Raw genomic sequence first — 27,480 nt, forward strand, 5'->3', positions numbered from 1 at the left:
GTCAATATGATCCTTAAAGTTTGATATGGCCTGCCAAGCTGTTATTAAAACACAATAAAATTACAGATTTAGGCCATTTAACACTTAATTAGGTGTGGCACTAATGATTTGAACTGGTATGTAGAATAAAATCATCACAAAGCGACCAGCCTTAACAACCAATCAAATTCCACGAGAATACGAGAAAGCACCTGCTTCACATAGAGGGTGAAGGTCAGTATATACAAGCAGATATATTTTTAGTTCTGCTTGCAGTTACGATCTTTCTTTCTTTGTATTTTGTTAATAAGGTATTTCTCTGTGTATCAGGCTAAAAATACTGTAACAGAATGTTTTATAAATATTATGCAACCAAGTTTAGTCCTTAACCCCCCGAGAATACGAGAAAACAGGATACCAACTGAACAAACTAGAAAAATCTGGTCTAGGGTATATAAAGCCAGTAAAAATATATATTAATATTCACTCATCAGGGCCTCTCTGCTTTTGATGACCTTACAACTGGTAAATTTTATAAAAAAAAACAAAACAAAAAATAGTAAGTAATACTAAAGATAGAGTAGACAGAAAAGAACAAATAATTTAGTAAACATGAGTTACTTCCCCTTAAAATAGAGAAAACCTGAAACCCAAAAGAACACCCTAAACATTAAAATTACGAAATGTTGCAGGCTCAGTCAGTTTTATTAAGCCATGCAAATTAATGGTAAAGTATTCATAAAAAAATAGATGACCATGTGACAGCAGTCATTGCAGAAAATCGGATAGCTTTCAACATCCGGATACTGGTACACTTTGTAAAAAACAACCATTCTGTGCAACAGATCAACGTAATATGGATAAAATCAATATGATAATCGTTAACAACAGTTCATTACCTATCCTTATACTCATTTGCATGTGAACTTTCTTCTTGTAAGAAAATTTTGAAAATATATAAATGAATGACGAATGGATACGGCATCAATGTAGACCACAACGATATTCGAAATCCGGGTTTTAGTATTGTCAATAAAACTAAGGGACAAGCTGTTAAACTGAGCCTGCAATTTCGTGAAAATAATATCACAATGCACATGCTTTCTATATAAAGTTATTAAATACAAATATAACAACATATTTGTTTACTTGATTTTTACGAATCAAAATAAATCTAATTAACTCAACATGAAATTAACTGCTAATAATAACAGCTCCTTCCATAGGCAAAAATAAAAAGCATTCCATATAAGACGACGCCGCTCACCGGCGTCGCCAATAAATAGGCTATCTGTATCAAATTGATTAATAAACAGGTGTCTGTCTGCTTTTTCCTACCATTCACGGTATCTACAGTCAACAGTTTTATGATTGTTCATACCACATATTTTACACAGAGATCCAAAGATTTTAGGTTCTGTTCGGAATTGCCAATATCCATTTTTCTGTTGTTCTTGACGTTTTGTGTTCTGTGTATCTGTATGATATCTACCAGTCATTGCTTGTTTCGTCTTTACAATAGTCAGCGATTTGTTAATACACCTTACCAACGCACTAGACCCTCTTGTATTATTATGAATTCCATCACGATGATACATATGCTTCACTACATTTCCATCTCCATACACAAATGAACTATATGAATCTATCAGTGTTGCACCTGTTTCATAACAAATTTTTCTAATGGCAATGTTCATCGGAGTTACATCGACGTCTATTCTCGGGCATATTGTACATAAATATACGTTAATGCCATGTTGATATAAGTAGTTGATGGTCTTTGTTAATTCTATGCTACTTACAGTTGTTGATGTGCTTGAAGCAACGTCATTTCCGCCTACACAAATGATGACATTTTTGCAACCAGATATATTCCAGTTACACAACTTATGTGATATATCTCTCACAACAGCTCCTCTTATGCAGTATGTCTCTGTAAAAGTGTGAAGCCCGCGTTGATTTATTCCCTTTATAATTGAATCGCCTATTATAAGCGTTTCCGGGATTGATCTTGAAACTGGTTTTTCTGGTGCTGTACTGTCTGATATATCTATAAAAGATCTACGTTGTCGTTTTACCATCTCTGTATTATTCGTGACACTTTTAGTATGACTGTCCGCAATATTAGTTTGAATATATCGAATAGTTTTCGGTATTGTTCCTTCCATCGTATGTTTTTCATCATGTTTCGGTGATTTTTCGCTAATGTGGATATTTTGATTTATATCATCCTTAGAGACATTCGTTTCCTGCGAATCCAAAAAACTGCACACCTTCATCTTAAGAATATCTGTTATAGATTGTAATTTTTTGTGGATAGAATAATCTACCGATTTCACTTGTGTTTCGATGGATTTTGCCGCTTCATTGATCACATCAACTTGCTTAATTAACGAATTGGATTCAAGAGATATCTTTTTCTTCACACTCATGATTTCATCTTTAATGTGCACGAATTGTTCCTTTGAAAAATCAATGTGTTGTGATACTTCCTGACGTAATTCATTTACACTGCTTTGTAATGCAAGTACAATTTCTTTCAAAATCACTGACTCAGAATATTCATGTCTTTCACTTACATTTTCATTGTCCTCAGTGATTTCATCTTCATTAGTATTATCTTGTGTATCAAGTTCATTGTCACTAACGTTCCCTTCCGAAATTATATTTAAATTTGTAGCCGTTTCGGGCGCTTCGTCATTCTGCCAATGCATAAAGGCATATCATATGCTTTAAGTATTTCAACAGTCCCCCCCCCCCCGATTTTCCAAGATTCGGCGAGATAGTACCTTTAACAGCCCCATAACCTTTTGGCTGTCTGTCATTTTGTCTGATTTCAATGCAAAACAAAACAAAACAAAAACAACATCATTTTGTTATTGCTTCCTATATGTTGCACTAATACCGTTATATTATGAGCTCGCGGACCATTATGAAAAAATGACGGTAAAAAGTTCAATTTCTGGAGTACCAGATTGTACATAAAGCTAATTCTGTCGAGGGGAAAAACAATAATTATACCACACCTGAAAGTGATGTCAAATATCGTTCTATATGTTACATATACATTGTATGTCATTCATATATATACTTTCAAACATAGGCGAAACGGGTGTAGGGTAGCCCTTATGACACCCCTCGTCGTTAGAAATTATTCAAATTTCAGTGTGCTGTTTTTCTTGGGGTATGTGTGCCATTTTTTATTTATTCATTTTTTTGCGTTTTAAGTACATGTACATTGTAGAAATAGTCAACTATTAAATCAATATAAGAAAAAGTAACACAAAGGGTCATGTGTATATATGCATACTTATTTATATGAAAGAAAAGGGTAAAAAGAGTTCCGGTCACACAAAAAAAATACACGTACGGACGCACTAACGGACGCCAACGGATGTCAATACCATAACTATATTCTTTTCCGATGCCTATCGGTGGGGATAATGGGGATAATTAATTATGTTGTGCCTTAGATAGGTGGCAACAACTTTATTAACAATGCATGTACAACTTTATATTTGTCGACAGTTATTTTATAGGGGGCCGGGGTCCATATTGTGTTCATGTGAGGGTCATTCATCATGCGTGGAGGAGTCATAATACATTATGATCCCTTGGATTAAATTTTTAAAAACAACATTCCTTTGTTGTTTTATTGAAAATAAGATGTTGTTTTTTTTTTAAATAGCGAACAAATATGAACAAACAAAGTGAACAAACCTATACCCGCGGACACCGGACATACGTACAATGACATATATTCTTCAATCTGATTTCGGATTTTTTTCATCTTATGTAGCATTGATTTCTGTTTTTCTGGCTAGACGTAATAGCCGGAGATCGTTGTGATAAGTAATTTGACATTACATTATGGAATTAGCCAATGGTCTTTTGCACAGGTTTCATCGTATCATCTCTGGCCAGCCTGTATAGCCAGAACCGGATTTCGGAACAGACGGAGTATACGAAAATGGGTTCCGGCTGTCTGGCTAACATCACGAACATAAAAATAAGTGGGCGTTGTCATGTACATATGTATATATATATATACATGTACTATCCAATTAACCCACGCACCGACTGCCTTTGTAAACAAACAGATACCAATTCATTTTTTCCAAGCTAGTTATATTTTTTCAAAACCAATTTAAAAACAAATTGAAGCTCAACGTACGGTGCTTTAGTTCCATCTCAAAAGGACGCATTTAGTTCAAATATTAAAAAGCAGCTATAAAATAATGATTTGGTGTGAATTTAAGCTGGGACATAAGATGTCCCAGATTTAAGCCACCACCACCACCTATGGCCGGACCAGTGACTTGTATACAATGTACGAGCACTAATTCTTACACATACTAAGAGCTTTACTTTTTCTAACTTAAAGCAGCAAGCCTCCAGATTCATGCTAATTTTTATGAAAATTTGAAAATGTATTTAACAGTATAATATTGAAAAGTTACCAAAAGAATGCTATGGCATTTACATAATTATCAATGGCACTTAATTACAGCCTACAAAGAGGTCAAAATATGCAAAAATAGCCCTTACTGCGTTAGTAACGCAGTAGAAGTATAGTTATCAATACTGAAAAATTCGGTCATTAATCGCACATATAACATGTAAATTTTTATTAGAATTTTGAATCTAAATTTATACCTTTCCTGAAATCATAGTACATTTTTCTCAGGTTTGATTTTATCGAAATATTTTTGCTCATCTGGAGGCGTGCAGCTTTAAAGGGATTGTTTAGTTCTGGCATCTATTTGAGATTCTTTTTTAGTTTCACTGTTAATAACATGATCTGAATTTTTAAAAATATCTAGACAAACAAACAGATAAGGTTGTCAATTTAAAAAGCTTAAATGGGATTGTACATATAACACTCGTCGTCATATATATATACATGTAGTAACAGAAACAAAAACAACATTATTATAATCATGGAGCTAAATATATATAATTTATATATCTGTGTTATAACACGGATTTATATTAGATCTACGTACATACAGTGGTTATATAATTAAGCATATTTAAACAGAAATGTGGAACATCATGATTTTTTTTCTGCCACAAATTTCTGATTATTTTGGTCCTCACATTAATTGATTCATGAATATCAAATCTAATTATCTTATTGAAAAAATGTTTCAGAACTAGGAGTTTAAAAAATACATTAAAAATATGGCAAGACATTAAAATTAGAATATATACATCACTATTAAATACTTAATTACAGCTGATTTATAACTAAAAATCTTTCAAAAACCGACTACTCTTAAAAATGACAAATGATTTATTTTGTATCTATTTTTAATGCAAATCGCGCATAATTTGTAAAAATCAATATCACGTGACCATTCATTAATGCGTACTACTATGGGATAGAAATTCAATCAGTGACGTCACGCGCTTCAGTTTTCGGGATGCGGTGAAAAGTGATCACAAATACGGACTAATCAAAGAATATTTTTCTAATATTTATTCTAAATTGTTATATATTATTGCAAATTCGTGCAGAAACATTTAATCTTGTAAAAATGGCTGCTATCGATAGAAGTGATGAGGAGATCGATGAAGGAATGGAAATCGAAGAAGGGGGCGAAGGTAAAAATCCATTGTGTTAATTTTCGGCGAACTAATTAGGCCGGTTGACATATAGGATAGATAGATATATAACATGATTAAGCAATTTAACGTTGTAATATTAATAATGAAATCTATTAGAAGGTCTATATTCTGAAATGGAGGTAAACCATTTGAATTTAAACGTTAAGGAATTCGTCACATGTAGTTTCCGTGATTGTCTTTTGTTCATTTGCATATTCTTTCATGTGCGATCTATTTTTAGCAACATAGACTTTTTAGCTTAAAAGAGGTTCGTTCTCAATTTCGTTTTTTAACAATTCTGCTATCCAGTTATATATTAATTTAGTTAATTATTAGTGCCATATCTTTTTGATTGATTTTATAAAAAAGGTAGGCCTAAATATTTATTTTTAAAGACAGTCGCTACTGCGCATGCTCTAATATTAATTGTAAACTAGGTCGATTTGCCGGTAGTCAAGAGTTTTTTTTTTTTTGACAGCAGTGAGTCTATATCTATTTTGCTTTAGGTTAAAGTATATCTCTGTGATTGAAGATTGAAGTGAATGCAAAGTTTGATTATGTTAATAGTTGAGTAAAATGACATCAATTTCACTTTTCTCAAATCTACTTTCACTTTGATAATTATATATGATACAACTATGGTGTGTTCAGCGGCGCCCTGTTCAGACCTGACATTATGAACTAGTCATCTATTAGTTCTTCGTTATTTAGGCCTATTTTGGGACAAATCGGATTATGACGGGGACAATTTTCATATTTTCTGACCTAGGCTACACTATATATCTATTGTTTTAATGAGTTAATAATCTATACAAATTAAGATATTTATAATATAAAGTTAAATGTTAAAAAAAAAGTAATTAAATACATTGTAACTTAAACTATGTTTGTAAACATAGGGTATATGCTTGCAAAAGCCTTTTTATAGGAAAAGTAGATAATGATATGCTCTGTTTAACTTATCTAAAACATAAATGGAAATGATTGACATATTCAATTTAACTAATTGATAATTAATATGACTTCATGCTTTTCTTTTTGTATTGCCATATTTATATTTAATGGTGAATGTTATATTGGATAGATGTAAAAATTTTCCAGGGTGTCTCATTAAAAGAAGATGCTTGTTACAGGGGTGTCAAAAGTCTGGAATTCCGGATTTTCCCGCCAAAAAGTCTTTTCTGAGATAAGTGCAAATTCGATGAAAAAATTATATGGGGATAAGGGTTCAGTTGTTTAAAAAAATCCTCTGTGATTGACGGATACAATACTGTAGTTAACGAGAAATCGACGAAAAATGGTATAAGTGCGACCGGTACAGGATATATCGAATGAAAATGGCAAATAATTATGACAAATACATTTAAAAAATATTGGTGAAGTGACTGGGGAAATTGTTTCTAGTGCATCTTAAAATGCTGAAATTCAATTTTTACTGGGGGGCTTTGCCCCCCACAGGGACTTTGTCCCTTCACCCCAATGGGGACCTGCGGCCCCCAAACCCCGGCTTTTTCAGGATTTTAAATTTAGACTTGTTGACACCCCTGTTGTTAGTTTATAGAAAAATTGATAAATAAATGATTATATCTTAATCTGGTTCGAAATTTCTAAGGCATAAACCAAATGTCCAGTGGATGCTCTGAAATGTCCAAATATCTGGTCAGAAATGTCTGGAATTCTGGTTAGAAATGTTTGATCAGTACTACAGACACCGGGGTCAGCTGGTGACCCCTTCATACTCGGGTTAATTCTCAGTAACTTCTTACATTTTAATAGACTATGGTAGGACCTAACTTATTTTGATTCAATTTCCATGTGAATTTTTAATTATCTTTCTGATGGTATATATAAGAACAAGTTGGTACCATAATTAATACTTTAGTGATAACGAAAGTAGATTAAGCATGATCCTGTTAAAGCAACACAAGTAAAGTTCCTGGCATTAAACAGTTTGTTTATTGAGGCAGGACACAGACACTTAATAATTTGGTTGTATTGGTTGGACCGTTGAACAAGAACTTGTTTTAGTGTCTGAACTCTATAAGGACTTGATAGTAAGTGGGATTTTTATTTGCCTGGAAACAATTTTTATAATTTATAATTTTATAAGATTTAAAGATGGATGACTCACGTGTGTCAAAATGTTTAAAAAAAAGTTTTTTTGACAGTTTACAGAGATGGATCAAGCATCCAAGTGTCTGTTGTTTATTATAGCTATGGTCAGTGGTATATCAGGGATATTCTGATGATCATGCAGATCGGTACCTGTTCAAAAAGCTAAATATTGATTTTATGGTCATTGGGCTCTGATTTAGAATAGGAATTGTTTACGTTAAATTTTTAAATTAATTTACAGAGTATGATGATTCAACACAACAAGGTCAGAATGGCGAGCACACGAGGGTGCCTCGTAAGTACTGCAAGCTTGTGCTGAATTATCCATGCTTTATCATTATTCTAGATATATTTGGTATTATGTGTTTACCCGGCAATTAGACAACTCATTGTGTACACTCATACTTGGTTTTTGTCATCTTTTTCATTGGTTGCTAATCCCATATACTTTGTTCCACATAATATAGATGTAATGTCATAGTTTGGCTATATTATATTAACCATAAAAATTATATAAGATTTACCTTCAAAATGTTAAATATGTTAAGAAAAACCTGCAACAGTCTTGATCTATGATATTTGAAATTTTCAAAAAAATTACTTGCTGTATCTGATCAATTCATTATTCACACCAACTTTTGTTTAATAGTACATATCGTCAAGTGAGTTTGGAAAATAACTATGATATAATATAGTGAGTTAGCTAGTGAAGGTAAAAATAAGTTTACATTTTACCATTTGTTATTTCTTTCAATTTCATAATTTACTGCTGATGATTATAAATAACTAACTTGTACGCTTGAAATTTCTGTAAATAACGATCAGATTTCACCTGTAATGATCAATTTATAAAAAGAGAGGGGCAATCTTTTCATATTTTAGGTAGATTTATATTTTATTCTAATCATTTTCCAGTATCAACTATTGGTCATTCACCATTATAATAGGCAGTCTTTAGGAATATATAGTCAATTCAGCTCAACTCCCCCCCCCCATGCAGGGACCCTGGCCCCAGTCTTAAAATGCTAATGAGAGCCCTGGTGATGCAGTGAAAAAAATGTCTTGCTCAGTGCCGCTGCTTATTAAAAACCAAAAAATTATTGAAAGCTCCTAACCTGAAATAAATGAAATAGAGCCGAGGGTCTTGGTATTAATTTAGTATTTCTAGTGCTATTTCTATCTCTACAAAATTTTAGAAAACACTGTCCACTGGTCATAAATAAACATGCTCTTTGGAGCTTTTCTAACTGCTTACCTTGAGATTGCTCAGGTGAGTAATTAAGGTAAACTTGTTCCGTTTAACTGACTTATAAGCTCCAAGTCAGCATTTCTGAATTATGTTTAAAAGGGATAAAATTACACTGAGGTTTTAGACATAATAAAGGGGGACATTCTTTAATTTTTCATGTGGCCTGGTTAATCTATAAAAGAATTCCAGTTTTTTTTTTGTTTTTAGGCATTGGACATCAGTTGAGTTCCTTGATATTCGTGTGGGTTTTATTTTAACCCTTATTACCCCTAATGTTTTAAATAGACTTGTAGATATTTCAGTCTTGACAAAACCATTCATCATTTGTAGGGAAATTTCAGTAGTGAATACTGCAGATGCGCCAGTTGATTTGCATTTCTTAATAAAAGACCTGATTTATAATTTGCATGCCTTTTCCTTAGAAATTTAACTTTTGTTCTATTATATAGTCAGGTGCATGTCTCTTGCATGTTTTGTAAGTTATATACCTAGGAACAAGGAGGACAGTAAAAAAAAGGGGGTCAATTGTGAATCATTAAATATTGTGATATTTAGATATATAATTATCTAAAACATATATAACTTTAGACAGATATTTATGGTTTTTCTTAAAACAGAACATCACATGTGTCAACTAAAACAACTTTAAGAGCTTACTAAGATTTCAGGCTAAATGTATCAGTCTAAGCAACATTTGAAATTTGCTTTTTTATATATTTTTAGTAATAAAGTTTTTGTTTTTACATATTTGTTTTTTAAGTATTTTAAGAATTTTGTCGTCTTTTAATTGTCAAATTGTGACACAAGACTGATAATTCAACTTGAGGACATTAAGAGTAGAATATGCATAAGAATCATTGGAGAAACGTAATCTGTGAGTACTCATCAAACAGGATGTGTGTAAAATTAACAGAGTAGGAGATTACTGGAATAAAATTTTGAGCCCCAGCATGACAAAATCAACATACTGCGTTTGCGCCTGCGCAGATGCGCAGTCTGATCAGGATCCATGATGTTCGCTATCAGTTTCTCTACTATAGGGTTGGTAAGCGAACAGCATGGATCCTGATCAGACTGTGCGGATGCGCAGACGCAGGCTGGTCTAGATCCATGCTGGTAGTAAACCCATTATGTTGGTTTTGTCATGGCGTGGCTTAATTTTGTTTGATATGTTAACATTAACAAAGGAAAACCAGAAACCAAGCTGAACTTTTAGGGTATGTTCGCAATGAGCTTTAAGTAATTTGCTGATAGATTCAATTTAAGCAGCAGTTACATTAAGAAAATCACACATAAAATGCAAGACAAGAAGTGTCATGTGTGTATGTAGGAGAGGTAGCATTTATTAGTCTCTAGTTTTGCAAGATGAGTGGCTCAAATTCTTTTTAATTTCTGTTAATGTTACATACATAGATCTGAGACTTATATAATTATGATTGTGAATACTTAGGTATGTTTATGAAAACTTAGTTATGTTTGTTACAGAGGAAGAACTGGATGGTGATGAAGAAACCGGAGAAAAGAAAGGAAAGAAAAGGAAGAAGAAAGATGGAAGTGGGAAGAAGAAGAAAAAGAAAAAGAAGCATCATCATGACGATGATGTAAGTTTTAGATCTCCAGACAAATTTTATTTTATGTTGTGTCATTGTGTGGTAGCAAAATTTTACTTTAGTGAGGTTTGTTAACACCAGTTTTACAGTGTGTAATTTATATTACATGAAATTCTAGGGGTGTCCTTGTGTTTACTTCAAATGCTTAAGAAAATTTAAATTATGCATTTTGGGGCAGAATGTTAGGTGACTTGTCTTATTAACAAATTGTTAGAACTTGGAGATAATGCAGCATATATAAATTGAATTAAGTGGGTAAAAGTTAATTATGAGTCCTTTGTATTGTAACTTACGAAATGATAAAAACTCAAGCCGGTAGGTAAAACTGCAACCAGTAATTCAAATTAAATTGAAATTTGTTGTTTTGTTAATTGGATTTTGACGTCCACCAACAGTTTTAAGGATTCAATGGCGACGTTGAGCTTCCCGACAGAAAAGAGCCTGTCAGAATGCACAGATCAGTGCTTATTATTATAGAAAAGGGCTAATGATTAGCCACCTACATTCTGACAGGCTTTTCCATTGAAAAATCCAAAATTTAAACTGTCATGATTTGAAACCAATACTGATGACGGGCACAATTGTTTAGACCTAGCCCGTAACAGAATTCAAATATGTAAATATTAATGTTACCTGTATTGGTAAGGGGTGACGATCAAAATAGAAAAAGAAGAAGTTTTATAAAACTAGATTTGTGCACCACGGGTAGAAGGGTTTTCACTCGTTACATTACTAGGACATTATTTTAGCTTGAATTTCAAAATTCTTGCCCAGTATAAGGGATTTATTAGAAACATTTCGAACAAAAACAGAGTTAGGGCCTAAATAGGGCCTGTCAGAATGCCAAAAGGCTTGGCGGCAACAATAGGAAAAAGCTTAATGATTTAAGTGGGTAATGTGTGGTTAAAGGGAGGTTATCTATCATTATAATAAAGCTAACAATTGTAATCAAACTTTATGACATCATCAGTCACATAGGCTTGGTTGTTTAATTGTGCACAAATAAGAACAAGTTGAAATAAATGTGGTCAAGCCTTAGTATATAATATCGAGCATGGCAACACAAACAAGCAGATGAAATAAAGTAAAGTTCTCAGATATAGCCAGTAGAAGAAGAAAGGCTGCTATGTTGTTTTATCATATGTATAGTCTAAGTAAGTGGAAATTAATATATAATATATATAATAACTTCAGTACCCGCTCTTTAGATAGGCCATGTGTATATCAATAACATCCCTTATACATGTATTAAACTTGGAACATATTTTTCAACAACACATCCACTTATACCACTTGATAGTGAAAATATCTGCATCACATTTGAATGTGATCCAGAATGAAATTGCTGGCATTGTGCCAATTACGTTGTGGTTGAATTTGTAGTTTAAATTTCAAAAGGCATATAATCAATAGACTACTTGATACTGTACTTGTATTAGATTTTGTGGGTTTTACTAGAACAGATTACAGTTTGTTCCTCCACTCGAGATAAATACAAGTTGCATTTCAAGATAATCCTTGTGATAGTCCTATTAAGTATCTGTTCAACTTATCATAGAGTCAATCTCCAAAATGTCACAGCAACTATAACTGTTAATCACACAACCATGCCGATTTTGTGACTTAATGAAAATGGAATTGCACAGCCGTGCATATATTTTGATGTGACGTCATTAGTGTTGTACAAACATATCGTAAAGACTCGCTAAATGTTATAGTTATACTGTAGATGCCTCAATAAAAAAACACTTTTTCACTTTAAACAGTCTTTATTTTTTTGGTATGTGATAAATAGAATATTACATTCGAGTAAGTTCATTACTGAATTTATTGAACTGGTTGAATAATATTATATGCTTGCCAGATGCTCGCATAATATAATTTTATTCAACTCGTGCAATAAATTCAGTATTGAGCTTACACTTATTCAATATTCTCTATATTATAATATGATTGTAAACTATATATTTATTATTGTAGCCTGGTCCAGAAACATCAGAAGATATAGCTAGGAAGAATGGGCTTGCAAATATTGAACTAGAATACACGGATGAGGACTTTGAGGCATTGACTAACTACAAGTTGTTCAGAGAACACATCCAGCCATTGCTTGCTGAACAAAACCCAAAAGTAAGTGAAAACATTAACTATCTATATAGTTGCAGTTTCTATACTGAAACAATATGATTTATTCTGTGGCTGAGTGGTTTATGCCGTTGACTTTAAACCACTTGCTCCTAACCGTTGAAATTTCAAATCCTATACATATATAGGACTTCGGAATCTAACATGTGAAGTGGCTATCCAGTTAGCTTACGGAACTTTGACATACCTTAACAACAGACATACATATATTTTATGTAAGCATCTGACATTATTATCCAATGAAAAGTTACTTTACAAATAACAACAGTATTGTTCATGTTTTAATAGGTTCCTCAGGCTAAGCTGGTCACACTAATTGCTGCAAAATGGCGGGAATTTGCTGCTGCTGCAGGCCAATACAAAAAGTCTAAGTTGGGTCTAGTAAGTCCCACAACAGATGCTCCGCCTACTGACAAATTAATGGACACACCCACTTCCAGTGCTGCTAGAGATTCTGGTAAGAAAACATGCATTAAAATAATTTAAACTAACCATTGATACGCTGGTTCCATGCTCTTTTAGGATAAAATATAGGGAGACAATTTGAAACAGTTAAAAATTTTCTCAATTTTGTACTGTGAACTCTCACTTATAGTTTAAAAGAAGTAAGATACTAGTGTTAAGATTCTCAAGAAACCAAAAACAAAGCATTAAAAAACAATAATATTACATAAAGCTACTATCCCACACATTGTCGTTTGAGCGTTTTTGAAATAAAATGTCATCAAAAGATAAATTTCACCACAGGCTCGTACATTTATATAGTACTAGGTAATTAATACATGTCTTGGGTCTGAACCTACAAATTAAACTTCTATGCACATTTAATAACAGTTACTGTATATGTTGATTTTTTACAGACCAGTTTTGTGTGTAATAAAACACAGCTATTTCTAAATTATAAAACCCGAACAATCTCGGACTAAACAATCTGAAATATATTCCAAAAACATGTAATTAACAAACCAGTGTCAAGTATCTACATTTCCCTTCAAACTTTCACAAAACTGAAAAATCTACATAAACTTGCAGATATCTATAATTGTCTGTGTGCAGTAACTTAAAGGTCAAAGGGAGGCAACTTCAATAAATGACTGAAAATGTTTATTTATTTGAATTTTGACCCTGTTTCATACATTTATTGTACAAATTTGAATTCTTGTGAAATATTTTACATAAAAATTGACCAAAACAGGTAAAAATAAAATCCCAATATATCTCTAATTAAATGACACTAATTGTTTGTTTTGGAAGCCTGACAACTTATATTTACATCAGACAGATTTTTAAACTATTTCCGATTTAATATCCGGCGGTGTTTATGACGTTAAGTTTTTGCTACATTTCAAACGATTGTTTTCAGATGAAGACACTGCAGAAGATTACTACACTGAAGAGAAAGCTTCTACGGGAAAGAAAAGACGCGGTCGAAAACCTAAGAACGTGGAACGAGAAGAAATTGAGGAGGAGGAAGAACAAGTTGAAGAAGAATACATGGAAGAGAAGCCTACAAAACGTCGCCGAGCAACCAAAAAATCAAAGAAAGCTCTCGATGCTATGGATGGTAAAGAGTTAATGTGTAGCTGTATTTATAACACCAGTCAAATTTTTACTGTATTTATACCATCACTTAAAATTTACCTTCAGTCCCATTATTTAGCTGTATTTATAACATCAATCAAATTTTTCACCTTGCTTTTCTTACAGGTGTTAGTGTTGATTGGAGATTTAAGTTTTCTGTTATGAGCTTGTGATACTTGAAACTGAAAGTGACACAGTTTTTCATTGGATTTAGTTGTAATTCTGTAATTTGATATTATAGAGGAGTTAAAATTTATATTAGTAAATAGAATAAGTTTTCATGAAATATTCTGGTTTTGTTTTTGCAAAATAGTAAGATTAAGAAAAATCTGGAAGAAAAGTGATCCCTTGGAGGCATAAATCACAACAAATTTACATGGAAATTGCAGACTCAGTTTGATTGATTGATTAAGCTGATGCTAGGGGGCGTGGACATATAGATTGCAATTATCCCTACCTTCCATGACCAGACTCATTCAAACCAAGGCTGCAAAATTTTCAGCTTTGGCATTATTTGACGATTCTTTAATTTTGGTTCTTTGGTTCTATTATGTAGAAGTGTGATTTCATCCCTTTTATTCAAGATTTCAATATATTATGTTATATTTCTGTAGGAACACATTAATTGCTTTTATTTAGATCAGGAAACAATGATCACAGGAAGAATATTGTACAGGGAGATGACTGGTTTACCAGATTTTAATTAATCTCCTGATAGACTGTGTCTATGTTATGTGTTTTAGATGCTATGTTATGTGTTTTAGATGCTATGTTATGTGTTTTAGATGAAGAGTATGACGAGGAAGAGTTTGTTGAAGAGAAACCGAAAAAGAAGCGTGGACCAAAGAAAAAGAAAGGAGCTGATTATGATGATGTTGTGGAAGATGAAGACGATGAGGAGTCATTCCAGGTAAATGTCATAACTGGTCAGCATAAATGTCATAACTGGTCAGAGTAAATGTCATCACTGATCAGGGTAAATGTCATAACTGATCAGGGTAAATGTCATAACTGGTCAGGGTAAATGTCATAACTGGTTGGGGTAAATGTCATAACTGGTCAGGGTATAAGTCATAACTGGCCAGGGTAAATGTCATAGATGGCCAGGGTAAATGTCATAACTGGCCAGGGTAAATGTCATAACTGGCCAGGGTAAATGTCATAACTGGCCAGGGTATAAGTCATAACTGGTCAAGGTAAATGTCATAACTGATCGGTAATTGTCATAACCAGCAAGTACTTTCGTCATAGCTAATATGTGTATTTTAATATAGCTTCAAGTCTTAATTTCTTAGTTGATAAGTGTTTGTTTCAGATCAGATCAGTATTTATTTCAGATCAGTTTAGTGTTTATGTCATAGGTTATCAGTGTTTTATGTCGTAGTTGATTAGAGTTTATGTAGTAGTTGATTAGTGCTGATGTCATAGTAGATCAATGCTTATGTCAGGTCAGAACAGTGTTTATGTCATAATTTATTAGGAGAAATATCATACCTATCGATTTTCATGTCATGAATGTCAACCATTGATGAGGATTTATGTCATAGCAGTTAGTTTTTATATCATAGCTGAATGTTACAGCGGTAGTAAATGTTATAGCAGCACAGCAGTACAGGGTATATATGTAGAAAATTGGTCAATATAGATTTATATTATGTCAAAGCCAAACATGGTTAATGTCATAGCAAAACAGGTGGTTTATGCTTGGTTAAGAATGCATGTAATAGATTGTAAATTAAAGAAAAAGTGCATTTTTTAAGTAGCGAGTAGTAAAATTTTAAAAATTGCATGAAAATGAAGCGACTGGTACTTTTAAGTTTGAAAGGGCATGGCTTTTTTCTTAACTTGTGATGTGTATGTTTAAGTTGAGAAATGTGTAGCTAAGTTGAGATGTGTAGGTTAAAGTAAAGGACTGTTTGCTGATGTTAAGTACAGTATATAGTGTATTTGAGGAGTATATGCTGAAATAAAGTTGAAGAGTTAAAAGTTGAAACGAGGATAATATTATGGTGCACTGCTTGTCACATATTGAAGTTGGAGAGATAATATGAAAATCCAATATTTTGATTGAGTGTATTTTGTCAGGGATTAAATTTTGATAATTGGACACTTACCATAGAAATCTCATAGAACTGAAAGTAGTTTTTGGTGAATATTTAACTTATATTATGATTGTTTGGTGTGTAAGTCATAAAGTCATTGCATTTTATTATTCCTTTTATTCAACTGGAAATCTTTACTTTTGTAGGAAGGTAGTAAATCATCTGGTAAGAAGAAACGTGGGAAGAAGTCTGTGGCTCCTTTAAAAATTAAACTGTCGACCAAGAAAAAGAGGAGAAAGAAGGGTAGCTCTGTAAGTAACTGCTGTCTGTTATAGTACAGGAAATATGTGTTGACAAAAATACCATTATATGTTTTATTAAGTTTTATACTTATATCACTTTAGAGAGTCTTATTTGAAGAGATAACTTTTCCTGGAGCTTATTTATGAAAAAAAGAAGAATTAATTGGTAAAAGATTAACATTATGCCTATTCAAGTGTAAATAGTGTTTTTGGTAAAGGCCAGAATAACTGTACATTTATCACAATTGTTTTTCATTTTCAAGTTCAAATGATAAAAAGTGTGGGGCAGTGTTTTTCATATCTTCCTAAGGCAGTTTTTATCTCAACTTTGACAAAGAAAAACTTCAGACTATTGCCAAAGTCAGGTTTAGGAAAACTGTAAATAGGCCCTTTGAAAAAACACTTTAGAATAAAAAAACCCGCCCAAAAATTTTTCTGACCTTTTTATCCGACCCTATTGAATGTCATGTCTTGATTAAGTTTTTAATGAAATAAATGAGAAGAATTGTGATAAGAAACTTGTTTTTTATCGAAAAAATTGTGATAATAAACTTGATTTTATTTTGTATCAACAAAGTCAATAGTTATAGGTGATATTATATTTAAATAGCTGTTGAAGATTCCTCGAATTCTGCCATGTTACAAATTTTAATAGCTTCACATACTTTTCATCCTGTCTTACTTAAACAGCTGATGCCAATGTGTTAACATAATTCCAAACTTCTGAATTCTGGAAACTTCCAAAATTCAAACTTTTTGTCTAGTCCCACAGGTGTTTGGTTCTTAGAAAATATACTGTAAAAATGTGAAGATGACATTATTATTGTAGGATGAAGGGGAAGGTAATAACACAAGTGATGAAGAGTTTGAACGTCAGCTAGAGGAGGCAAGTATGATAGCTGAGCAAGAACGTGAAGAGAAACCAAAACGTCAGAAAAAAAGTGCTAAAGGCAAGAAAGGCAAGAAGAGACTTAAATTGGGAAAATCATTTGGCGGGGATCCTGATGCAGATGGCTATGAGGTCAGTTGATTTTCATTTTTTTTATTTGAGCCCCGTCACGACAAAACAAACATAGTGTGTTTGGGACCAGCATTGATCCAGACCAGCCTGCGCATCCGTGCAGTCTGATCAGGATCCATGCTGGTCGCTTGCAATCCCTTAACAAGTAGAGAAACAGATAGCGAACAGCATGGATCCTGATCAGACTGCGCGGATGCACAGGCTGGTCTGGATCCATGCTGGTCGCAAACCCATTGTGTTGGTTTTGTCGTGACGCAGCTCCTTTCTCTTTTTATTAATTTGTGAAATCTTGAATACAAAATTTTTGATGTTGTTTTGTATTCCAAGTTATATTTCCATACCTACAGTTTTCATTGTGAAACTTTACACATACCATCCAGAGCATGATCCTATTTTGTAGTTTAAGATGATGGAAAATTATGCTTGTCTATTTTGTCAGACTGTTAACCTTTTGTCAAATGCTATCAAGGCTAGGGTAAGTCAAATCAGTTACAGGCATATGTTATAGGAGAATAATATTTCTTCAGAGTTAAAAGAAAAAAAATAACTGAATTATTTGGCTTTGTAACTGATACTTCAATCTATGTGATAAAAATTTCCTTATCATAGATCATAATTTGTATAAATGTGTAGAACAAACAACCATATTCTTGTATATTATTTTTGTATCTTTTTATTATTGAAAACTTGACCAGGGCTTCCATTAAGTTCCAAAATTTGGAAGTCAGAGACTGCAAAATGACTGTCACTGGAAGTCATATTATAAAGGTAAAGAAAGGAAAGGGTTATATATTGGAAGTCAAAATGCTAAAACTAGGAATAATTGTCTTCATCACATGGAAGCCCTGCTTGACCAATTTTTAATGTGTAAGATGCAATGACGGTTTTGTAATGTTTTGACTTTGATTTTATTATATCTTCACAGACTGACCATCAAGATTACTGTGAAGTTTGTCAACAAGGAGGGGAGATAATTCTGTGTGACACGTGCCCACGTGCATACCATCTTGTCTGTTTGGAACCAGAATTGGAAGAGGCCCCTGAGGGGAAATGGTCGTGTCCTCATTGTGTATGTGTATTAAACACTTAAAGCTTAAGATTTACAATTTCTGTGTTTAATGTGGAGTCTATATATAATTACAAACATAGGAATTATTTACGATTACAGTCTTATGACACCATAAAGATGTTTCGTTGAGAACCATTGATTATGACTTGACATCACATGTTTTAAATATTTTACTTTGTGAATAGGTATCTCAGACTGTTATATTAAAGATACCATGTGAATAGTCGAACATTTTATATTCACATTTAGCCTGTCACAATGTCTGCTAATTTTATCAATATTTTTATGCAGGTGTAATGTTTGTCATCTTAATACATACTTAATTATCTTTATCCATATACATTAATGTAGCAATCATACATAGTTAACGACAAAACCAACATAGTGTGTTTGCGACCAGCATGGATCCAGACCAGCCTGCGTATCCGGGCAGTCTGATGAGGATCCATGCTGTTTGCTTTCAGTTTCTCTACCTGTAATATGGTTGGTAAGCGAACAGCATGGATCCTGATAAGCTGGTCTGGATCCATGCTGGTCGCAAAGGCATTATGTTAGTTTTGTCGTGACGCGGCTCATATGTAAGTAATTACTTGTATTGTGACAGGAGAGTGAAGGGGCCGACACGAAGGAACCGCCAGAGGTTGAGGATGATCATAATGAGTTTTGTCGTGTTTGTAAAGATGGCGGTGAACTTATGTGTTGTGATACATGCCCTTCCTCGTACCATCCACATTGTCTTAACCCACCTGTTAAAGGTATTCCAGATGGGCACTGGATTTGTCCTAGGTAAATTACTTGTGTATTTAACCTTTCATTGCTCTAATTTTTTACTTGTGCTTCATATATATGCAAAGGTTCATTACAACAGCATATAAAAAACGTGAAAAGCAGTATTTTTTTCTTGGTTAAATGGTAAGATATTTACATGACAAGGGTGTTTACATTTTGCCACTGTGTATTATATATGATATGTGACATATTTTAGAAAATATTTTATTTTAATTATCTTTTACATAGTATTATAAGTATTGTTATTAAAATTACTTCAGTGTAGGACAAAAGCCCTCGCGTCCAAAAATGACAAGGCAGACAGTCTGCCCAGTCATTTTAACGGGAGGGCATTTGTTTGCCCTGCCCTGTAATTTGTACAGGAGGCTTTAGTCTGCCCAGTCATTTTTACTGGAGGGATTTTATCCGCCTTGTCATTTTTGGCAAGAGGGCTTTTGACCATTTCCCATATTGTATCATCATTTATTTGAAGGTGTTCGTGCCCTCCTATGAAGGGTAAGGTAGCTAAGGTATTAACATGGAGATGGACGGAGCCACCAACACCACACAAAAAGATGGAGGAAATGGATCACACCCACGAGCATCATCTAGAACCCGATTCTACACCGGTATAACACTTTATATATACAATACATTAGATCATTTAACTGACTCATTGTCTTTTCTAGAATTTGAAAAACAAGGGTGATTTTTTATTGAAATGTGAGAGTTTATTATATTTGTTGATTTTTTTTTTGCTTCTTTCTGTATGTAAAATTTTCCCCCTGCCTAGGGGGAATTCTCAAAAATATGGGTGAATCCCCCCATCCACCCTCCTATAATAGACACTGTGACTCTTCATAGGTATAACATTAAATATTTAACTAGATGTCTACTCTAGTATTTCGCTTTATAAAATACATAAAATATTTTCACTCATTTTAAATTAGTATTTCACTTTATAAAATACATAAGATAATTGACTGATTCTACAGCAGTATAACAAAAAAGTTATTAACAAGTTTCTGCACAAGTATTTCACTTTATAAATTTCATGATATAATTGAACTGATTCTACATTGGTATAACAATAAAATACATATGTTAATGTGATTATCATAAATAATTCATACACAAAATCATTTAGCCTCTGTTATTGCAAGTATTCTACTTTAATATTGTTATATTTAATTAAACATATCTTTTCCAAAGCCTTTTTTTTATATGACTGAAGTTGAACAAAGGTATTTTATATATGGTAGGATCACAGACCTGAGAGGGAATATTTTGTACGTTTCCATGGTTTGTCAATGTGGCATTGTGACTGGGTGTCGGAACTCCAGGTAACATATCATTAGTTACAGACTGTATACATGCATTTTGTATTTTCATATAATTTACTGACAAACAGTATAAAATACATATGATCAAAGCCAACACTATCCTTTCATATGTTTTACTCTAGTAACATAAACTTGACCTGCGACCTTGATTTGTTGACAAGTTATTATCCAATCAGAAAGGCTGTTATTGCCCAAAATTCTATTTATAAACCAGATGCTGTTGATTTAAATTTTTTTATTAAACAAATTATTTGAAGTTTGTTCAGTAACAAGTTGTTTGTCTTATACAAATGTTGGTATTAGCAAATGCACAAGGAATGATCTAGAAAATGGACTTACTTTATATTGTAGCTGGATGTTTTCCAAACAGCACTGTTACGTATGTACATCAGAAAGAATGATATGGACGAGCCCCCGCCTCTTGAAGACGGCTCAAGTTGGGGCGGTAAGGACAGGAAGAAAAATGATAATGATGATAATTTAGAGGAAAGGTTCTATAAATACGGTGTTAGACCGGAATGGCTTCAAATACACAGAATTATAAATCACAGGTACTGTCAAGATTTAACAAAATTAGAAAGCTTTTTTTTATCTTTTACTGTTGGATTTTAGTAATTTCTCTGACAAGAATACATAAATGCTAGCGTAGAGCCAGTAACAGCTTGATTGTGTAACTAATTGATTGATATATAAACTATTGTTAATTTTGCACACTAGACAACTAAAATGAATAAATATTTTAGAATATTATAATTATATAGAAATTTTATAAATATTGTGAAGAATTTTACATGTCTTTGAGTTATTATGTTTCTGAACTATAATACCGCTATTGGGGGAAGTTAATATTTTTCACCTTATTTTTATGTACAAAACATTTAATCCGAAATTGCCTTAGTTTTGATGTAAAATCGAGGCATTTAAAAGTTATTATTAAACAGATTTTATAAAAAAATATTCCAGAATTGAACGAGGTGTGAACTATTATCTAGTAAAGTGGAGAGATTTGAATTATGACATGGCTACCTGGGAGCCGGAAGATAGTAAAGTGCCGGAGTTTAAAACATATGTGGAGTTCTATGATAATCTAAGGTAAGGAAACTGTTGAAATAAAAACGATCTAGATATTGATGCTTGCTTGATACAATGAAGGAAATTTTACAAATGAAAGAACAAGGAATTAACCCTTGATTGAATAGAAAAATTATGAAATCTTGTTGGTTTTGTATAAAGTGACATTATGCTCATTTTTTCGTTACTCAGTTCAGCTGAATTCGCTATATATGTAAAAAGACTGACTTTAATTATGGTGATTGAACCGATAAATGATGCAGAAAAAAATGCTTAGGATAAAATTTAGCATATGCCTAAAATATAAAAAGACTGCCGCCACTTCTATTGAACATTAACAATACATTCCAAAGAATATTTGTGGAATTTTCTGTGAGTCACATGAGTAAAACTAATTATACATATACTAGACTATAACAAAATCTAAAGTTAATTTGACCTGTATACCACACACTGACACTGTAAAGGTTTATATAGGGACTTTCCAGCTATACTGGTGTGGTAAATTCTCATGTGACCCTTGATGCATTATTTCAAGAACGAGTAGGCACCTGAGTAGAACCACTTACCATTTGTTTGTTTTGGGTTTTACGTCACATCGACACAGTATAGGTCATATCGCAACGTTCCAGCTTTACTGGTGGAGGAAGACCTCAGGTGCCCGTCCGTGCATTATTTCAGGCACGAACGGGTACCTGAGTAGAACCACCGACGTTCCGTAAGCTAGCTGGATAGCTTCCTCACATGAAAGAATCCAAAGTCCCTGTCGGGATTCGAACCCACAGAGGTGAGGGGCAAGTGGTTTGAAGTCAACGACCTTAACCACTCGGCCACGGACGCCCCTCACTTACCATTTGTAACCCAGCTTAAAAGTAAGAAAAAAGTTGATAAAGCATATTTGAAGTGTTATGTTTTAATAATTCACAGAATTGATGTTTTTTTACCTTTCTAGCAGTCTGGTTTCAGAGATGAACTAGATTTTTGCATTTACAATATATACCATCATTGTTACAAAACATTTAAGTGAACAGTTTACTTGATATTGATTTCAGACGTATAATGTTTGGAGGTGGTGGCGAGGAGAAGAAAAGTAAGCCAGGTAAAAAAGGAAAGAAACGTAAAGATGATGACTCTGTGGATTCTCCACGTCCCCCTGGCATGCCTCCACAGTATCCAATCTCAGATGTAAGTATAAGTGCCTGCTATATTTTGCCATACCCTTTTATGTTAACATAATTTCCCACTGTAGTTCCAGCATGTTGTTATGTTAACATAATGTCAAATTATGCCCTGAATATCAATCAAACCTCTTATTTAGTGTTCCAGTAATTTAATTTGTATAACAAACATTCTACTATAATTTTACCATAACATCCAGTTAGATCCATCTATAGTACATTTAAGGTAAAGATAATTCTTGTTGACCTTTGATCCAATTATGTTGTTCTAGTTGACTAACCCTATAAGGAATAAGTGATAGTATCGGGGGTGAGACTAAAATAGTTTATTGAAGACGGTAAATATTTCCGTGATAACTGTATTACGAGGGATGTCCAGAAAGTTCATATACTTCTTCATTTTTTATTAGCTCGACTATTCGAAGAATATGAGCGCTATTGTAGTTGCCCCGGCGTCGGCGTCCGCGTCGGCGTCTGCGTTGGTTAAAGTTTTTTGTAAATTCAAATATCTCAAATATTGCTTGAGATATTCAATTGAAACTTACAATACTTATTTATAGTAACAATGTACATCAGATTGACAAGTTGGATAACTCTACCTACAATATTGACGGAATTATGCCCCTTTTTAACTTAGAAATTTTGGTTAAAGTTTTTTGTAAAGTCAAATATCTCAATTATTGCTTGAGATATTCAATTGAAACTTGCAATACTTGTTTATAGTAACAATGTACATCAGATTGACAAGTTTGATAACTCTACCTACAATATTGACGGAATTATGCCCCTTTTTAACTTAGAAATTTTGGTTTATGTTTTTTGTAAAGTCAAATATCTCAATTATTGCTTGAGATATTCAATTGAAACTTGCAATACTTATTTATAGTAACAATGTTCATCAGATTGACAAGTTGAATAACTCTGCCTACAATATTGACAGAATTATGCCCCTTTTTAACTTAGAAATTTTGGTTTATGTTTTTTGTAAAGTCAAATATCTCAATTATTGCTTGAGATATTCAATTGAAACTTACAATACTTATTTATAGTAACAATGTACATCAGAATGACAAGTTGGATAACTCTACCTACAATATTGACAGAATTTTGCCCCTTTTTAACTTAGAAATTTTTTGTTAAAGTTTTTTGTAAAGTCAAATATCTCAAATTATTGCTTGAGATTTTCAATTTAACCTTACAATACTTATTTATAGTAACAATGTATATCAGTTTGCAAAATCGCATAACTCTGCCTGCAATATTTGTAGAATTATTTGTTTTGAAACTTAGAAATTTTGGTAAAAGGTTAAAGGTCTTCAAAGATATTTACTTGAAACTTTACACATGTACTTAGGGTCATAATTGGAGAGTCATAATTGTTGTATGTCACTGACCAAGTTCCATAACTCTACTCGCATTAAGGCTGATTCATCTCCCCTTTTCTACTTAGTCTCTTGGTTAATGTTTACATGCAAGTTTTACATATCTCAATAACTATTAAAGATATTTATTTAAAACTTCACATATGCATTTAGAATCATAATTGTAGGTCACTGACCAAGATCCATAATTCTATCTTGCATTTAGGCTGATTTTTCTCCCCTTTTTCAACTTATAAATTCCTGGTAAAGTTTTGCTTGTAAGCTGTTATGTCCATAACTACTGAAGAGTTTGTGCCTTTTTGGGACATTTTTTTGCATTCATAATAATAAAGCAGTGATTTACTTGATAAAACATCTTAATAACAAGCCTTTGTACCTTTTTATGTCAATTTTATGTATTTATAGGTAATTAGCATTATTATACTCAATAAAACACCCTTGTGACAATTTTTGGATAGTCAGTATTGGCTTGACTATTCAAAAATTGTCACAAGGGTGAGTATAATAATGCTAATTACTGACTAAGAATTTACGTTCAAATTGCATACCACCTCAGATATTTTCCTATTCCATTGACATCTCGCTTTGAAACAAGTTGAAATTTTATGCACTTCTTTGAGAGCATATTATAGGACTCTCCCGAAGACCTTTAGCCGTAACATGGATTTAAAGAAAAAATTGGCCCTTTTGTTAATTTAGAAAATGTTACATTATCAAGGCTCTTTTAATATCAAACACTTAGAATAGTCGAGCATGCTGTCCTACCGACAGCTCTTGTTATATAACAAAACATACATTGTACAAATTTTGTCAGCAAAAGTATACATATCAAGCGAACACATTTATCAAAAATTACTGAGTTGTGACTTACGTTTGTATTTTAACAGCATTTACATACAACATATAGACATCGTCATGGAGCACTTTGACAACGTCAACGGCGTCAATTTAATTTCATGTTTATCCACTATTCAATTTCTTCCGATTTAAACAGCCACGGAACCTGCCTGGCGTATACTTTATACATGTTATGTTCCCTTGCTATTACTTTATGAATTTCATATACTACTTTTAAAAAAAAAACAACAACAACAACAAAGGTGTCACTGGTTCCCATACAGTGTGTGAAATGTCTGTCTTTTTCAAGGATTGTTGTAACACAATCTACGACATTTCGGCCATGCTACTTTTGGTCGTCTGATACGTTTCTACGTTTCTTATACAAAATACTGTCATCACCGCTTCTTAATCGTATTTGACGATTAAACACAAGTTGTCCTTAACAATTTATGGTTGTTTTTCAAGTAAAGATTATAATCATTATTAGCGTTACTTTGAAGTTAAATAACATTACGTTGCTCCGTCCTTGAATTTGACGTCATTTTTGCGACACAAAATTTACGCAACTTCATTGCCTATAATCGTCGTTAACAAGTTGTTTCTTTGCGTATGATGACTTAATTTTCACTACATATCACGCAATAGTACCCTTTGATGTCACAACATTAAAACAAGAGTTTGCGTTAAAATTACAACCTTTAGCCACTTTTTATTCGAGTAGCTATTGCCATGAAATCAAAGTGCTCCGTGATTCGTTGATCATGTTGCCATGGTGATTGGCGATTTGCCAATACAACTTTTATCATGTTTTTTAATTTAGAAATTTGTAGCAGAATAAATACTTAAGCAAAATATTTAATCATCATATAAATATGACTGCTTATAATAATTTTATAGCCTTGTCTACGAACTTTCAGGACAGCCCTCGTAGATATGTATGGGGATGATAATCACAAATAAAAGAGGGTTTGTTTCATGCTATTGTAAATATATCTACATTTTCCATCTTGTAGTTTACATTACCTACTATTTAAGAGCTCTAGATAAAAACTGAGTGAATTATATCTTTAAGATTAATTTAAAGAGATTCAACATAATGTTTTTGTCTATGATATTATATATTTTAGAAAAATCTTTTTTCCTTTTTTTTCACAGTTCAAAAAGCAGCTTGCCACTGACCCCGATTATATCCAGGCAACTGGTGGAACCTTACATCCGTATCAACTAGAGGGCTTAAACTGGCTCAGATATTCCTGGGCTAACGGTACTGACACAATTCTTGCTGATGAGATGGGACTAGGAAAAACTATACAGACAATATCATTCCTGTCATCTTTATATAATGAGGTAATTGTCTTCACTAGAAGATATCTGTAAATAATTAGTTAATTAAAGATGATTACTATAGTTAAAGATGATAACTGTTGTAGTTAAAGTTTGAACCGCCTCCATGATCGAGTGATTAGAGTCGATGACTTCTAATCCATTTACCTCTCTGGCTTGGGTTTGATCTCTGGGAGATGCTTTGGTAGTTTAGCACGGAGGAAGGTAGTCTAGTACTGGTGTAACTCTCCAGGAATGATGGTTAGGAAACTACCCGCCTATATGACTGAAATACTGTTGGGGAAAAGGTGTAAAATGAAACAAACAAACAAAAACAAAAGTTAAAGATTGTTACTTTAGTTAGAGATGTTTATTATAGTTAAAGATTATTTCTGTAGTTAAAAATGATTACTATATTTAAAGATGATTACTACTATAGTTAAAGATGATAACTATAATAAGCCCAATCGAAGTTCGACACATCAATGTTTTTCTGTAGAAATTATTTGATTATCCTATTATTTACTTTTGTTTTTTATATTCTTTTTATTTAATTGTAGCATCATGTATATATATATAATATAACTTTTTTATAGGGCCATTGTAAAGGACCTTTCTTAGTAGGAGCACCTTTGTCTACTATTATCAACTGGGAGAGAGAGTTTGAGTTCTGGGCCCCCAACTTGTATGTAGTGACTTACACTGGTGATAAAGATTGTAGGGCAGTGATCAGGTAATTGTGATGTCAGACTGTTTTTTTGATAACATTACAACATAAATGGAAAACCGGTTTTAAGAAAAAGAAGCTCCGACTGAGAAATTATTTGTCACAAAGTATCAAAATGTAAACAA

At 32.8% G+C, this 27,480-nt stretch overlaps 1 protein-coding gene across 1 annotated transcript in view; it reads left to right on the forward strand.

The window, feature by feature from the left end:
• The first annotated feature begins 5,362 nt into the window (after nucleotides 1-5,362).
• LOC132718408 (chromodomain-helicase-DNA-binding protein 5-like) overlaps nucleotides 5,363-27,480 on the forward strand; it is a 49,663-nt gene continuing 27,545 nt past the window's right edge. The window contains exons 1-18 of the mRNA XM_060702102.1: nucleotides 5,363-5,586; nucleotides 7,946-7,999; nucleotides 10,439-10,554; nucleotides 12,544-12,693; nucleotides 12,997-13,165; nucleotides 14,072-14,272; nucleotides 15,075-15,199; nucleotides 16,538-16,642; nucleotides 17,463-17,654; nucleotides 18,580-18,723; nucleotides 19,328-19,509; nucleotides 19,985-20,120; nucleotides 20,754-20,834; nucleotides 21,186-21,385; nucleotides 21,798-21,926; nucleotides 22,958-23,090; nucleotides 26,461-26,652; nucleotides 27,225-27,361. Coding sequence (XP_060558085.1) covers nucleotides 5,520-5,586; nucleotides 7,946-7,999; nucleotides 10,439-10,554; nucleotides 12,544-12,693; nucleotides 12,997-13,165; nucleotides 14,072-14,272; nucleotides 15,075-15,199; nucleotides 16,538-16,642; nucleotides 17,463-17,654; nucleotides 18,580-18,723; nucleotides 19,328-19,509; nucleotides 19,985-20,120; nucleotides 20,754-20,834; nucleotides 21,186-21,385; nucleotides 21,798-21,926; nucleotides 22,958-23,090; nucleotides 26,461-26,652; nucleotides 27,225-27,361 — 2,513 coding nt within the window. The 5' untranslated portion in view covers nucleotides 5,363-5,519. The remainder of the gene's footprint in view (nucleotides 5,587-7,945; nucleotides 8,000-10,438; nucleotides 10,555-12,543; nucleotides 12,694-12,996; nucleotides 13,166-14,071; nucleotides 14,273-15,074; nucleotides 15,200-16,537; nucleotides 16,643-17,462; nucleotides 17,655-18,579; nucleotides 18,724-19,327; nucleotides 19,510-19,984; nucleotides 20,121-20,753; nucleotides 20,835-21,185; nucleotides 21,386-21,797; nucleotides 21,927-22,957; nucleotides 23,091-26,460; nucleotides 26,653-27,224; nucleotides 27,362-27,480) is intronic.

Source organism: Ruditapes philippinarum, unplaced genomic scaffold (genome assembly GCF_026571515.1).
Source record: "Ruditapes philippinarum isolate M1 unplaced genomic scaffold, ASM2657151v2 ctg7367_1_1_1_1, whole genome shotgun sequence".
Taxonomy (NCBI): Eukaryota; Metazoa; Mollusca; class Bivalvia; order Venerida; family Veneridae; genus Ruditapes; species Ruditapes philippinarum.